General features: G+C 38.5%; 1 protein-coding gene across 1 annotated transcript in view; it reads right to left on the bottom strand.

Annotated features, from left to right (window-relative positions):
- Positions 1 to 16,484, bottom strand: part of PRKN (parkin RBR E3 ubiquitin protein ligase) — a gene marked incomplete at its 5' end in the record, with an annotated part of 579,674 nt that overhangs the window by 357,406 nt on the left and 205,784 nt on the right. The window contains 1 exon segment of the mRNA XM_084261053.1: positions 3,761 to 3,876. Within this exon segment, the coding sequence (XP_084117179.1) occupies positions 3,761 to 3,876 (116 nt within the window).

Consider the following 16,484-nt stretch of genomic DNA (forward strand, 5'->3'; position numbering starts at 1 on the left):
CTAAAGCTGTAAACCTTTTACAGCTTTAATTTGAAAATTGTTTCATTCATCTAAAGATGCAAGAGAAATTAGATTTTAGCAACTCACAATAAGCCATACAAAAAATGAAACAGCAAAATGTCTTCTCGGTACCACCCACAAATGTTTAATATTTCACAAAACTACAAAATAGACTTTTAAGGCTTTAAAAATCAAACTTGTGAAAGATAACCATCATTCAATGTATGGATAAATTCTCAAAACCTTACAGTTATCACAGAAATGTGTATCAATATTTTGACATGATGAGACAGTACTATTTTCTTCTGTTTTAGTTTCTCTAACATTTCTTAAAGAAGGGGTTTTTAGATAAGTTGGGGTTTTTTTTTCTTAATTGGCTTGGGGGCTTTTCTGGTTGGGTTTTTTTGGGGTTTGCTTTTTTTTTTTTTTACAATAGAGAGGAATGTTTAACAAAATCACAGGAAGTGGTCAGGAGCAGACAGCTTTTCCTGCAGTCTAGAAATACTCAAAGTTCTTGAGAACCCAGTGGACACAGGTCCTGGAGTTGACCCACAAAATCTTATGAAGTCATTTGACACCATCTCCCATTACATTCTCATAGGAAAGCTTAGGAAGTGTGGTATAGGTGTGTGGACAATGTAGTAGATTGAGAACTGGCTGAATGGCAGGGCTCAGAGATTGTGGATAAGCAGCAAAGAATCTAGTTGAAGGCAAGTTGTAGCTAGTGCTAGTTGTAGCTAGTGCTGTGCCCCAGGGGTCAGCAGCAGGTCCAATCTTGTTCAACATATTCATCAGTGACCTGGACAAAGGGATCGAGTGTGCCCTCAGGAAACAGGGTAAAGTGGCCAGAAGCACCAGAAGGCTGCACTACCATTCGGGGACACCTGGACAGGCTGGAGAGTTGAGTGGAGAGGAACCAAACGAAATTCAACAAAGGCAAGTTTAGGATCCTCCACCTAAGGAGGAATAACCCAAGCACCTGTACAAGCTAGGGGCTGACCTGATGAGAAGCTACACTGTGTAGAAGGACCTGGGACAACATGCTCTCCATGAGACAGCAGTGTGCCCTTGTGGCCAAGAAGGCCAATGGTATCGTGGGGTGCATAAATAAAAACATTGCCAGCAGGTCGAGGAAGGTTCTCCTCCCCCACTACTCTGCCCTGGTAAAGCCACATCTGGAGTCCTGTGTCCAGTTCTAAGCTCCCCAGTTCATGAAAGACAGGGAACTACTGGAGAGAGTCCAGCAGAGGGCTACAGAGATGATGAAGTAACTGGAGCATCTTTCATATGAAGGGAGGCTGAGAGAGTTGTGTCTGTTTAGCCCGGAGAAGATTGAGATCAATGCTTATACATATCTAAAGGTGGGTGTTGAGAGGATGGGGCCAGACTCTTGTCCTGGTTTTGGTCAGGATGGAGTTAACTTCATTTGTAGCAGCGGATGGAATGCTGTGTTTGAGAGTTAAAATGGGAGCAGTGCTGATAACACCCTGATGGTTTTAGTTGCTGTCAGACAGTCAAGGACTTTCTCAGCTCTTCATATTTCTCTACTAATGAGAAAGGAGGGGCGAAGCCAGGACAGGTGGCCCAAACTGTCCAAAGAGAGCATTCCATGCCAATTACGTCCTGCCCAGGATATCGGGGGGCTGACGGGAGGAAGAAGAGGGGCGGCTCCGGGACGCGCGGTTCTTGGGGGACGGTCGGGTTCCGGGACGGCTCTAGGTGGCACGGCCTGAGTTGTGGGTTTGGTGAGAAACTGCATTGTGTATCAACAGCTCCATATAATTTTGCTCTAAAGTCCTGTTAGCATTGTTACATTGTATCTTTCTGTTATCTTAGTAAACTATCCTTATCCCAACCCACGGGCCTCTTAATTTCTTGGTTTTGGGGTTATTTGCCCCTTCCCTTGCCTCTCACCCTCCCCCCTTCCCTCTTCCCCTGCTCTTTTCCTTTAAGGAGCAGGCAGCTGCGTGGATCTTGGCTCTCAGCCGGGGTAAAACCACGACAACTCTTTTCAGTGGTGCCCAGTGACAGGCACAAATTAGAAGTTCCACCTGAACATGATGGAAAGCTTCTTCACTCTGAGGGTGATGGAGCACTGGGACAGGCTGCCCAGAGAGGCTGAGGAGTCTCCTTCATCTGAAATATTCAAGACATGCTTAGATGTGATCCTGTGTAGCCTGCTTTAGGTGATCCTGCTCTAGACTATGTGATTTCCAGAGATCTCTTCCAATCCCTATCACTTTGTGATATCATAAGGCAGAGGAGAGAATATCCTCTGTATCATTTCACTGCATCACTTGAGGAATGAGAGAGAAAACCTACACCAGTGAAGGAAGTATGAGAGTTCAAGTTCTGGCTAAGTAAATGTATTAGTGTATTTACAACCTTTAAAACTGCAAGATGGCTGCTGGAGTACTTTCCTGCTCACTCTTGGGATAACTTATTTCACTGGCCTCCTGCTGAACAGCTAATTCCATGGCCTACACATACTGGGTCAAAAGAGCATTTAAGTCTTACATCTTTTTTTCCTTTGGGATTTTGACACAAAAGAGAGGGGAAAAAATATAACTTTATGAATATGGCTAGAATACTTCTGTGCTGAATGTATCAATTCGGGAAAATGTCAACATACCCATTTCAAATTTGATAGAAACAATTATAACCAGTTCTCAAGCCTAAGCAAGCATGTTCTTGGGAAAAGGAGAAAGCTCAGCTCAGAATGGAAACTGTTTATTATCCTTAATTACAGAGAGGTTAATACTGTTGCATACCTAACCACTGAGGACGAGCTACCTATGTAATTTAGCATGTACTGGCTGTAATGTAGTACCTGAGACACACAGAAACACTGTAAATGCTGCATATGTGGGAAGTAATGGACACCATACTCTTCAATGCACAATTATCTTTTAATCTGTAACTAAGGCTCATTCTCTTGAGCCAAATACTCACAACAACAAATCAGCTGCTATCAATGCAGTAGCACACAGGCACAACACAATTATACTCCATCTGGGGTAGAATCAGAACCTATTATTTTCCAAAGCAAGTTTACATCCAGAAATCCAGCCTTTCTTCCCCCAAAAGATATCTCTTAACAGTTTTGTTCACACTTCCTGCTATCCTACAAGATTTTTCTAAATTCTTTCTTCTATTGCAAAAGGCAGGCTAATCAATAGCAATATTTAGAGTGTATAACATTGTGTTATTAGTTTTGAGGTTCCACCTCAAAACATCCTCTAATCGGTAGATAAATGTGTTTCAGGTAATTCTTCACAACAGTGGTAGCTGTCTTTCTCGGGCAATTGGTTTTTAATCCATGCATTTGCAAGTAATGGTGTTCTAGAATGTATGTGCCCAAATACTATATGGTAAGATGGATTACAGTATTTAAAACTGCAATAAACAAGAACATGAGAACAGATGCATCATAAGATATTTTACTTTGATTTATAAAACAAACACCAAAGTTCCTTTCTGCAGGAACAGTTTGTCCCCCTTGAAATCACCTGACATTGTAGCTAAAATATAAGCAGTCAGATTTCCACCTGCAATTCAACTATGGTACAAAAATATAAATTTTAATTATACCACCGTCACAAAGAACACACCTGAAAACATGGCCCATTTTCCACAGTGATAACAGGGATTAAAAAATGTCTAAAACCAAAAGCCAGCAGAGGTAAAAAAGCATTTTTCAAGTGATAAGTACTCTGAAGCACCAAGACTGTGAGTCTCTGACACTTTTTGTTGTACTTACCTAATATCTGTGCATGTTATACAAGTGATACAGTGACTGTTGGTTGTAATGAGGTTCAAAGCCACAGATGTTTCGCTGTCAGTGGTTGGGTGTGCTCCACATTTAAAGTAAAACTCCTGAAATATTGAAGGAGAAATAAAGAGAAGATTACATACCTGCCGCTCATGTCTTCCCTTTATCTTAGGCTAACTGACATTTGAGACAACAGACAAATCACTACTGCCAACAGAAAAGGAGGACAATCATTAGGAAAGGTTTACAAGGAATCCCTTGAAAAAATATCAGTCTAGGTGCACGTTTCGTTCAGTGATTTTCTTAGCAAGGAAGAAAGGTACTTTTGTACTAATCTGGTATCAGTGTGCTACATTCTGTGATTTTTCTGGGTTTACAAAAAAATTACTTCATCTTGATTTCATCTGAGGACAGTCAAAGTCAGAACACTAAGCATTGTGACTATGCATTACTATTTCCACATTTTCTTTTGTTACATATGTTTCTGACCTCTACAATACAAGATTTTAACTCTAAACTAGTGAAGTTTGGCCTTGCTTTTGTGATGCTGGAAATCTATATGATACAATTTTACCCTCATAATAAAGGGAAGCTCTAGCTCTCTTCAGACGTATAGGTTCAATTACATATTATATTGTGTTTGAATTAAGTGTCTTTACACCATACCACTCTATACAATAGTCTCTTAGTCTCCTTTCATTATTATAACGCATTTTATATAACTATATGCACTCTTCTCTTTTCCACTGCACCCCAGGGAAAGTCAAACCAATCATGCTGCACTTTGATAAGGTTTTATCAGAAGAGATTACTTTAAATGTCCAAATCACTGTATGTGTATGTAAATAAAAACAGTGTAAAGACATGTGCTTCTAACAGGAGCCACAGATTAGAGTTTGCAGTTTCTTTCTTTCTATGAGACCTGACTTCCAGTATCAGATTGTGGAGGTTTGTAATGAAAACATTAAGACTGGTATATAAATGAAGTGAGAATTGGAAGGCAAGGGTGCAAAAGCCTCAGAAGAAATTACAAGAAGGTGGCATAAAAGAACTGCAGGTGTTGATAACATCAAGATATTAAGATCACAGATGATTCTCAATACATGCAGACTAAGAAAAGTAAAGCCTTAAAAAACAAAAAAGAAAAAAGGGGGGAAAAATAAACTGCAGCAGAAGAAAAAGACACTAAGACAGTGAATAAATCAGCACCGTTTCACAGTGACTCATAGAGGTGGGACAGGATGAAGAGAAAAAGTTACAGTTACTGTCAAGTTCCTTATGCTGTAAAAGTCACTTCCAAATCCTAATGCCACCCCAAGTTCATAGCTAGACTATCTGGACACATATTTAGTGCTTGTTAGTACAGGTGTATAAGATAATGAGCATGGCTGGAAGAAATCTAGTTTGTTTAATACACATTCGCCTTCCCCTCTACACAGCCTTGCACTGAGATTTACTACAATACTCTACCAAAATCAGTCCAGAAAAAGCTCTTACTTTCCCATTGCCTTGAGCCTTGCAGCAGGGAGTTTATCTGTGAAACAGCTGTCCATTACTGTTTTATCTCAGTGGTGACCATTTAGATATATTATGTACTTCTACAGGAGAGAAACACAGCACTATGCAGTAACACCTCTGAAGTGCAATGTGGCAACTGGGATATAAGAAGAATCAATACAACCGTCCTCCCAGGTTAGTCAACCCCGCTTCTCAGAGAAGCATTGGTGTTGGCATTAGATGCAGCATATATGAAAGTCAGATGCAACTACAAGTTAAGGACTCAATGCTTGAAGCATCTGTTAGTAGCAGGTAGCAGAACTAAGGGATAAGGTGTAAAGGAAAACCTTTTATTAAAACCAAGTACTTGTTCACAGAACTTATGAAGTAGTCACCTGTACATATGTACACACATCTAAGATTTTTGAAAGCCTAAATCATCTTTCTGTCCTAGAATCATAGAATCATAGAATGGTCTGGGTTGGAAGGGACCCCAAGGATCATAGAGCTCCAACCCCCCTGCCACAGGCAGGGACACCAACCTTCAGGCCTGGATCTACACAAGGCTGCCCAGGGCCCCAACCTGGCCTTGAACACCTCCAGGGACGGGGAATCCACCACCTCTCTGGGCAGCCTGTTCCAGCACCTCACCACTCTTTCTGTAAAAAACTTCCCCCTAATGTCTAATCTAAACCTTCCCTCCTTTAGCTTTAGTCCTGTTTCTCAACAACAGGAAGTAGTCCCAAGAAAGAAGATATGCTGAAAATCACCCTTAGACAAGACTTTAGGCTTCCCAAGTTTTTTCCTCTTGCTCAACACCCAGCTATGCACACAGATTTTAAACATCAGCTCAACTTGAATGTTTTTTGCAGACAAGAATGAGTCAATGGAGCTACACATTAATCTGGAGTACATGAAAACCTTACACAACCTGTAACTTTAATTTATTTTCAACCTTTAAAAATGTATCCATTAATCTTTGTGTTATTTACTAATGGGTTTTTGGAGTCTGGGTTTTCTTTGCCCTTTGATTTGATTTTACTTTTGTTTGAATTAAATGGTAAGAAGCATTTATTTCAACACAGGAGAAGGCTTCAAAATATCTCCTTGGTTCAGTACATCTTTTGCATGCAACTAAGAGAATATGGACAACTCAGTATTCCAGAACAGATAAGCTATGTGTAAGGAAACAGACAATACAAAAATAATTTACAATAGATTGACTTTCGCACTATAACAAAACTTATTTTGGATCACCAGCCGGAAGAGAGTAAGAAAGGAAGGAAGCTCCAGAACACGAGAAATTGCTTTAGACTTTTTTTTTTCACCTAAAGAGCATATGTTTGATGATTCTAATTGCTTTTGATAATACCTTACATTGGCTATTATGTTTCTCCTCATGAAAGCAGTTTAATGAAGATGGAAGGAAAATAAAGCAGCATGTTTATTATTCTGTACTCTAAAATATATGGAATATTACTCAGGGGAAAAAAAGCAAGAAAGGCAAAAAAATGTCTTGTGCTACATTCTCAAAATTCTTTCTCTGTAGTGTTAGGAAAATTACTTCTCTATACTTCTGTTTATCACCCCAAAAATTGCTTTAAGAAAATTCCTCTACTAATTAAAGTTATGATGTGCTTTGGTGTTGCTGAATGGAGAACATTATGAAACGTGAAAATACTATTTGAAATAACAAAAGAAAATATTGCCACTCTCCAAAACTATTCATTGAAAGGCTCCCTGCTTGAGTAAACTGCAATTAAAGAAATAGGAAGTCTTAATAATAAATGCAAACAGAACAGAGAGCTCATTAAAATTATAGAAAATAAAATCCCTCAAGATTATATGTCAAGCATTTGTTCAGAAGAACAAAGTATTTTATAACAAATGTGTTGAGACTAGTAGCACAGTAAAACTAAGGCACTTATAACATGTTGACTATTTGAAAAACAAAAGGTATCAATCCACACAATGCACAGTTCTATAAAATCAACACAGCAGTCTACATGTTTAGGCCTGAGACACCAGTGCTGGGATCGGAGTTCAAAAGTACAGCGTAAGATTGGAATCTAAACAACTCAGTATGATGAGTGCCTGACAGTTCTGATGTATTGTGGACCACATTTCCAAATTTATTTTTTTTAATCAGTCATACACATTCCAATTGTCTGAAGACTTTTAAAAGTGATGAACTCAAATACTCACAAGTATTTATTTGTTACACCTACCAGATTTCCCAGAGACTTATACTTCTTGCATAGCAAGCACAACCTTTTTATGTAAGGGAAAACACATATGAAGTTATGAAAAAAAGACAACCCACCAGTACAAGGTACTTCTCAGCGGCAATTCCAGCAATAAAGTTGCTGAGATTAAAATATAAGAGTGAAGCATTTAGGCTCTTCTCACTCTCCAACTTTGCATGTAGACTGTAGCTATTCTTTTAGTTAATCATTCCCCAAGTATACGATGGCTTAAGGAGGAAAATTTTCAAGGCAAATAATTTATGTTCCAAGGTTAATGTCCAAACAGGCATACAGAACTTGTGATCCAATTTAGGACTAAAGCTCTAATTTTTCCACAGTCACACTCATATGAACAGCTGTTACTTCTTAAAGGTTGACATCAAAACGTCTGCTTAAACTTACAGAATGTCAGGGGTTGGAAAGGACCTCTGGAAATTACCTAGTCTAAGCCCCTTCCTAAAGACAGATCACCTAGAGCAGGCTGCACAGGATCATGTCCAAGCACGTCTTGAATTTTTCAGATGAAGGAGACTCCTCAGCCTCTCTGGGCAGCCTGTCCCAGTTCTCTGCCACCCTCAGAATGAAGGAGCTTTTTGTCATGTTCAGGTGGAACTTCCAGTGTTCCAATTTGTGTCTTGTCCTGTCACTGGGCATCACTGAAAAGAACCTGTCTCATCCTCTTGACACCCACCTTTAGACACTTACAAGCAAAGATGAGATACCCTCTCAGTCTTTTCCAGGCTAAACAGACCCAACTCTCTCAGACTCTCTTCATATGAGAGATGCTCCAGTTACTTCATCATCTCTGTAGCCCTCCATTACGAAATTGCTGAATTTCATTTGTTTCCTCTCCACGCAACTCTTCAGCCTGTCCAGGTCTGTCTGAATGGCAGCACAGCCTTCTGGTTTGTCAGCCACTCCTCCCTGTTTAGTGTCATCTGCAAATTTGCTGAGGGCACACTTAATCCCTTTGTCCAGGTCACTGATGAATGTGTTGAACAAGACCAGACCTGCTGCTGACCCCTGGGGCACTGCACTAGCTACAGGCCTCCAACTAGACTCTTTGCTGCTTATGCACAACCTCTGAGCGCTGCCATTCAGCCATAACTTGTGCCGTATGACACAATATTTTAAGAATTTTAACCTCATAATAAAAAAAAGCTTAGAGAATAACATAAAAGGGATGGGCAAAATTTCATGCAGTCTACATCACGATTCAACTACTCCTAAAATAATTTAAAATAGAAGAAATCACACTATTCCTCATTTCTGCACTTGTGTTCTCATTTCGTAAAAAAATTGATGACTGCTTTCTTTGGTTTTAATTATGTATTTCTGTTTAGAAATGAGTAAGGATATCAAATAATTACTGTGAAAGTCTAAACAAAATCTAGTGCTTTTTCTTGTTTCTGAAAGTGAGTATTTTTATGGTCACTTTCTACTGCAGTGAATACCTTTAGATCATTTTCTTGCCTAAAGTCATAGGTCCTATGAAATTGTGAACATTCTATTTAACACTACAAATGTCTTCCTTTTGGCAGTGTATCTGATAGATTGTTATTCAGAGAAGGGAGCAGGCATTGCTCTTACATACTTGGTCCAATTCTTCACTCCCATTACTGCTTTTGTGTCACACAATATCATAAAAAGTGCAAGGGGGAGGAAAAGGTTCAAAGATACATGGTCAGTGTTCACTACTTTTTATGAAACTCAAGAAGAAAATGTTCACATTTATCAAAACAATCATCTCAGATATTTTACCAAAAACATCTCTCCCTAAATTTTGTCTTTTCAAACAAAGCAGGAGCATGCATACCCCGTACAAGTAAACTGTCTTCTATATGGTCAAGTAACCAGCCTAAGTAAAAGGTCAAACTCCTACACAAACCATCAGTGGGAGCCAGGGTCTGAAACAGAATAAGGCCCAAAAGAAACTTTACCCATTTGATGCAGTTCCACAGTCCAGTTTACTGTCCTGTTCGAAAAACACGCTGCTTTCCACAAGACATCCAGCATCTCAGCTGACATACAACATATACACACGACAATGCAGGTTCCCACCCCTGCTTCTCATTCACTGCTCTGTAAGTTGGTATAAAAATCCTAAAGGAAGGTCAGCCTTTTTTGCATTTCTTTTTCTGATATCCAAGGAGAGATTAAATATTATGTAGTAAGCCTTGTTAATACACTGCTGATAATTAAGCTGACCTCAAAGATAAGTTGAAACATCTTTTTATGTGTACATGGTCTCTGTGAATACATCAACTCTGACCTCCACCACCTTTGGGGCAGAAATGTTACTCTCCTACACTTTTCCAAACTTTCTTTTCTGTTCAGCAGTAACATCTGCAATCTAAATGTGTCCAAATGACTAAAAGCCACATTATATTTGAGAGCAAGTGTTGGTATACATTCACAGTATCTCCGTTTTATTCCTGATTGACTTTAAATAATTTCATGTAAGAAAAACATTACAAATACACAGATCAACTTCTTTCTCTCAGAATCAAACATTAACTATACCTTTTATTCAGTTGAGGATATCAAAAACCATTTACTGTACATCAAATATTTGAACAGATAGCCTATGATACAGGAAGTATGTTGAGTGGGTAGATGGATTATGGGATGGGACATATACATGCTATACATAATTCTTTACAAGACCTAGTGTTTTAGTCCTGACCAAATCACTTAAAGCCAAGTTTTAGGCATGTAAAATTAATCTAATAACTCATCCAAAAAATGATTTCTTATAATACATTTTCAAGGGCTAAAAAATAGCAAAAGCCCCTGCTTTCATTAAGCCCAGACCACACTTTTGCCTACATTCATACAGAAAACGAAGTATGCACCACAAACAATCTCTTCCTTAATGTATTTATTCCTCTTGCCATGGGACAACATTTCTACCTTTCGTTTTCTTTCAGAATTCCCTAGAAGTATTCAAAAATTACTAAAAGGACAGATAGACTTACAATTTAATCAGCAGTCTAATGTGATGTAACCAAGATTACTAATAACTGAAAAGATTTTACTATTTCTAAGGGAGTCATCACATATATGATTTACAGTTATTTATATCAATATGGACGTTTTCACACAATGGGGCATAGAGCTTACATATCTGATGTCTACACTACAAGAAGACCCCAAAAGTTATTACTTTTCAGTTAATAATTTGTATAAAAATCTAAAAAAAACAGATAGATATAATTAAGATTCAAATAGCTAGTATGATGGATTATCAACTATACAAGGTTGTAATGACATCTGGCCTGTGGAGATAACATGCAGCTATAGTTTTGCAGGACTTTTGATCCTAAAAAAAGCAACAAGAAATGTAGTACCTATCATGTATTCTTCTTTCTTTATCTAGTAGAAAAGACAAAGTAGAAGCAGAGAGCACAAACACTTAGGGAATCCTTACCCTGGTTCTGGCTGAGAGAGTTCTTTCTAGTAGATGGTATAGTGCTGTGTTTTGCATTTAGTCCGAGAACAACATCAATAACACACTGATGTTTTAGGTGTTCCTAGGTAGCTGCAGCATCTAGACTGTCAAGGACTTTTCAGCTTCCCACACCCTGGCAGGTGCCCAAGAAGCTGGGAGAGCACAGCCAGGACAGCTGGCCCAGACTGGCCAAAGGACATTCCCTGCCACAGAACATCACGTTCTAGATAACTCTTGCTTTGAGACATGGTTTCACTTTGGGATATTGTTTAGAGGTTACAGTGGTGGACTTGATGATCTTGAAGGTTTTTTCCAATCATGATGACTATGATAACTGGGGAGGCTAGCCAAGAGGTGGGATTGCTACTTGGAAACAGACTGGGCATCAGCTTGGATTTTTCCATTCCACATGTGGTCAGCAATTGCATTCGTGCATCACCTGGGGTTTTTTAATAGTTGCTGTTGTTTTACGATCATCTTTTGTCATCCTATTACACTTATCTCAACCCACAAGGGTTTGGTTTTTTTTATTGTTCTCCCCCTCCCCTTCTGAGCAAGGGAGGAAAATGGTGAGCAAGCAGCTGCATTGTGCTTAGCTACTGGCTAGGTTAAACCACAACAATCCCTTAGCTGCTGCTACCCCCACCCAGAATTATTTCAAACACTCAGGAAAGTACTCTGCATGAAACTGACTTCTCATGTTTAACCACAGCACTTCTCATTGGCTTTCTTGTCTAAAGACTTTGACTGGACTGTTACTTTACAGCACTATCAAATTTCCTATAAATATTTAGCCAATCACCTGAAATATATACCTATCATGTCATGGGTACAGTCCATGATATGTAAAGTTATGGTAAGATAGCTGTAAGTGAACAACATTCCAATGAGAAGGGCCATGCTTTCATATAAAATTATGTGAAAGGTTTATACCTCCCTTGACTTGGAAGAATGCAAACTCTACCCTTCCCCTCTGCTCCTTCATTCAACTGTGTTTCATTTAGAAATACAATCTCTGCTTAACACTAACTGGGCTGAACCAAGACTGAAGTTGTCAGGAAGATTAAATTACCTAGACCAGCCCCTGGAGCCCAACCCAAATTGTTCTTTGAATTTGTTCAGTTGGATTTAGTATGTATGAAACAGTTTATTTTGAAAAAGTTCCTTTGAATTACTTGAGCCACAGAGGAAGTCTCAGTCACAGAGTAGCTACTTAGAATGTATTATAATCATCATATCCTGAACATTAGTGCTGATTTCTAGGACTTAAACTTTCCCATCAGCCTTTTTTAAAGTAGAATCCAACTGTTTAAATTTGTTATCAAGTGTTTCCTGTAGAGAATCAATCCTTTACTTTGAGCTTAATTTCCTCTGGCAATCAGGTTTGAATTTTTATGTGAAAAAGGGCTTAGGGAGGGAAGGAAACTCAAATACTATACAATATCAGTTCCTTAGTCTTTGCTTCTTATGGCATGAAAAGTTGTTTGTAATTACAGGTTTGAGTGATTTGTTTCTTTTCTAATCACGCTAACAGGCACTTGGAGTAAAGACAGTTATCAAGAATTCAAAATTACTACAAAAAATGGATAAGAAACAGTATTCCCATACTTGATCTGTAAATATTGCCCGTGACATTACATTGTAAGGTCTCCAAAGAATCATATCTTGAGCTTCAGAGAAAAGCCCACAGAGAAAACAAATCACATATATCTAACTTAATTTCTTTAACTGACCGTTACTTTTTATGAGTATTATATATATGACCGATTTCATAACTTAGTCTGCAAATACTGCTGCATTTCTGCAATATATGCTGTAGATTCTCATCCATATGAGCCTATTATGACTTAAACATTTAAATTTTGTCCATCTCAATATCAAAGGAACTGGTCAGGTTCAAAGCTTTGGAAAAAAGATATTTTTAACTCAACAGCCATCTTAAAGAAAAAAGAAAAAAAGAATTATTTTTGGGTTTAGGTTTTCAGCCTTCAGCTAATATCATTTGCTTGCTAGTGCAACACATCCGTCCATTAACCTACAAGCCTGTAACATATCTGAAAGGTACTAGGACATCTTTCATTTGGCATGAAGACTGCCTCAGAGGGAGTATCAGTGTTTATGTGAGGACACTGGGCAGACAGAATTAGGCAGTAATACTACAGGAGTAGCTCTTTGCCTCATTTCTGTGTCTCGTCTTTGAAAAATTGGGCAGTTTGTTCTGCCACCTTTCCAATGCCTGACATAGATTAGGGTATGAATGAGAACAAACCAGCCAAGACACTGCCCAGTTATGTTGGGAACAGTGAGAGAAGGAAAGGAAGGAAATGGCAGAAGTGTTATATTTTCCCTCCATATACAATATGCTTGCTTTATGCTCTGAATACTCAAAAATGTACTAACAAATGTTTGGCACCTCCTGAATGTTCATTGATTAGGCAATGCGTTTTTTGAAGTCTATTTGCCACCCAGCAGCTTCTTGCTTTTCTTTTGAAGCATGCTCTTTACAATGACTATGCATTCTGTTATCACACCTATAGCTATGCTGTCCTTAAGTCTTAATCAAAGTCTACTGAATTATTAGGGTTTATCTTCTAATAGTATCCTTTTCACAAAGGTTTTAAAGAGTAGGTCTTGTGTCACACAGCATCTAATGTCTGGTAATGTCTAAGCTACATACAGCAAGGCACAATAAACCCAAAGGCTTAGGGAAATTCTGCAATGTTTTTCCAATAATTATTTTCCAGGTTTTCTGGTGGTCAGAGTAGATGTGTCTGTTTAGATTTTTTTTCTCTCTCCTGGATTTCTGGTTCAAACCTTTTACTTAGGGACTACACAGTTGGATGGAATATTTGTGCTTTATCACATGAACTGAAGCTTTCATAAAACAAAAAGCCTGCATGATACCCCAAATATGAGCTGAATAGAAAATGGGGAATAATGTTAAATATAGTCACATGAATAGACTGAAACAAATAGTTGATTTGTGTTGCCATCGTCCAAGCAGGTAAGAGGGCTATGTACATGCTTAGTAAATTTTAATTGGTTTCAGCTAAGTATAATCTGTTCATAATCCCTTACACAGGGAACATTACTGCTGTTACTTCCATTTCTGTGAAATGAGATAAAGATGTTTCATTAGTGAGATAAGCATTTTGATAATGTTCTAAAAAGCAAAATTTGAACTATATCTAGTAGAAAAACCTCACAATCCCATTACGATTTTGAATGGATTAATGATTCGTTACTTCAAACTTAGGAAATACAAGTGTCCGGTGTTTTGCACGACTCATACATTAAAAAACCCAAACCAACACATAGAACATTGTTATACAGCTGAATATACCACCATGTAGTTAAATGTCATTATAGGCTAAAGTCTAGCAAAATTTTTCCACGGAGATTCTTAGAAGTTACTAAATATTCTTGAAAGTTAGAGGGCTGCAGTAAATGATGCAAGCAGAGGGGATAAACAAAAAAACCACTCTCCACCCTGAAAGAGATCCAGTAAAATGAATTTTGTCTCTGGTGTTTTGCATGATATTCATTGCTGCTGCTGTTTGGGTTTTGGGGTTTTTTTGGGGTGGGAGGACTAGGGGGTATTGGTTTCTTTTTCTTCAACGTGTAATATATACAAATGAGCTAGGAGCAATATATATGCAAGATGAATTAGAAAACATGTCACTGCGAAATCCATTAGCTCCTGTATAAACTTACTAGAGAAAAAAAAAAAAAAGTGTTGCAATCGTACTCTTACCTATAGTTTCTAGCATAAGAAATCTGAAAAAAAAAATCATAGCAAATAATTTAAACAAGCATTTAACACAACAAACCTATTTCACGTTCATACCAGCACAAAAGAAGCCAACATTTATCACTATTTGACAGCATAGCTGATTTGAAAAGGCATTTTCTATTATTAAAACCAGAAAGATGTGGACATACTTCCTTTCAGGCCATTTAATACATAGACATTATTGAGTGTAGATGACTATTTGCGTAGCTTTACATTAAAGCTGATGGTGTCTTGATGAACTGTTTTGAGTAAAGTGATTTCATCTGGTTTCCTCAGCAAACCTTTATCTATTTACAATGTCATTATAATAACAAACAGGAAAAAAAAATGGCTTTTCCTAACTAAAAAAGTTGTATCCAGAGAAAGTAAGGCTATAGTCATGCTAGCAAACAGCTTACTGTTAAAGAATATTCAAGAGCAATTCTGGGTGATTGAAGAGAGTCATTTGTACAGACACAGTGTTAGCAAGGTCCCTGACATGCTTGAGATCATGCCAGCCAGCATCTCTCACAAAGAAAGCTTAGTAGTGGGGTCAGCCAGGCACAGTTCAAAGTACATGGTTTGCATCCGTGGTTTTGGGCACTGGGAAAACATAAGACCTAAAGATTTACTGTACCATGCCCTTTGGCCTTGAGGTGTGCAGAACTTGTGGTCATCCTAGGAGCAGTAAGAGAGTTTGCATCTCTCTCCTGGAAACATATTTTCTTCCTAACCAGTGCTATTTCCTAGTGCGATTTCCTCTGGCCTTCTCACCAGGCAGGTGACTGTGGGCAGGACCCTTCTACCCTTCTCCATCGCAAAACACTTTCAGCTCCCTGATTTTACTAAGGATGTTTCTACCTATAGAAAGCACTGTAGAAAAAGTGGTAATTTAAAAGATGCAGATGCATGACCAAAATCATTGCCTTGTAACAGGTTACTGGAGAAATAACGGAAAACCAGAAACACAGGCATTAACAGGGGCATCAAACAAAACCACCTGTTCAGGTGCATTCCCTTATTCACAAGATTTCAAACACACCCTGCCGAGCCACCAGTGCTGTAAATACAGCGGAATTCAAGGCACTGAGTGGCATGACAGTGTTCACACAAAGAGCCACTAACTCACACTGCCCAGAGCACTGACAGCCCTCCAGCAAAATGACTGGTGGAAATTAAAGCTGCCTGAACTTACAGGTATGCGGAGGCACAGTCAAATGCAGAGTTACTCATCGGTTTCACTCAAGTTCCCTATGTAGGATGTACAGCTTGCAGAGGTAACTGAGTCAACAAGATGAATTTGGCCTCACAAATGTTGTGTTCATACAAACACAACAGGTCTATTGCAACATTTGTTTTGACAAATCTTTTTCCAGACTCCAATATTCTCCCATAGATGGCATAAGCAACTAAACAGAGTTTGACAGACACTGCCATGCACCTATCACTGCCTTTGGTTCCCTGACTGCTATTATCTCTGCACAGGTATTATCCCATTTAATAGCAGCAATGTTCACTTGGCAAGCCAACTTGAAAAACAAACTTTCCATCACACAGCCTATACGTTCATGAATATGTAATACACATGTAGGGAGACCTTGGATAAGTACATTGCATAAAATAATCCCTTCAGTGGTAGTTAAAATGAGAAACAGATTTCTCTGTAACACATACACACTTCATTTGAATGGGCAGGCATGTAAATTCTATAAAGGCACCCTTCCAATCTCAGGTTACAACTGGGTA

This window comes from Gallinula chloropus (assembly GCF_964237585.1).
Source record: "Gallinula chloropus genome assembly, chromosome: 3".
NCBI classification, from domain to species: Eukaryota; Metazoa; Chordata; class Aves; order Gruiformes; family Rallidae; genus Gallinula; species Gallinula chloropus.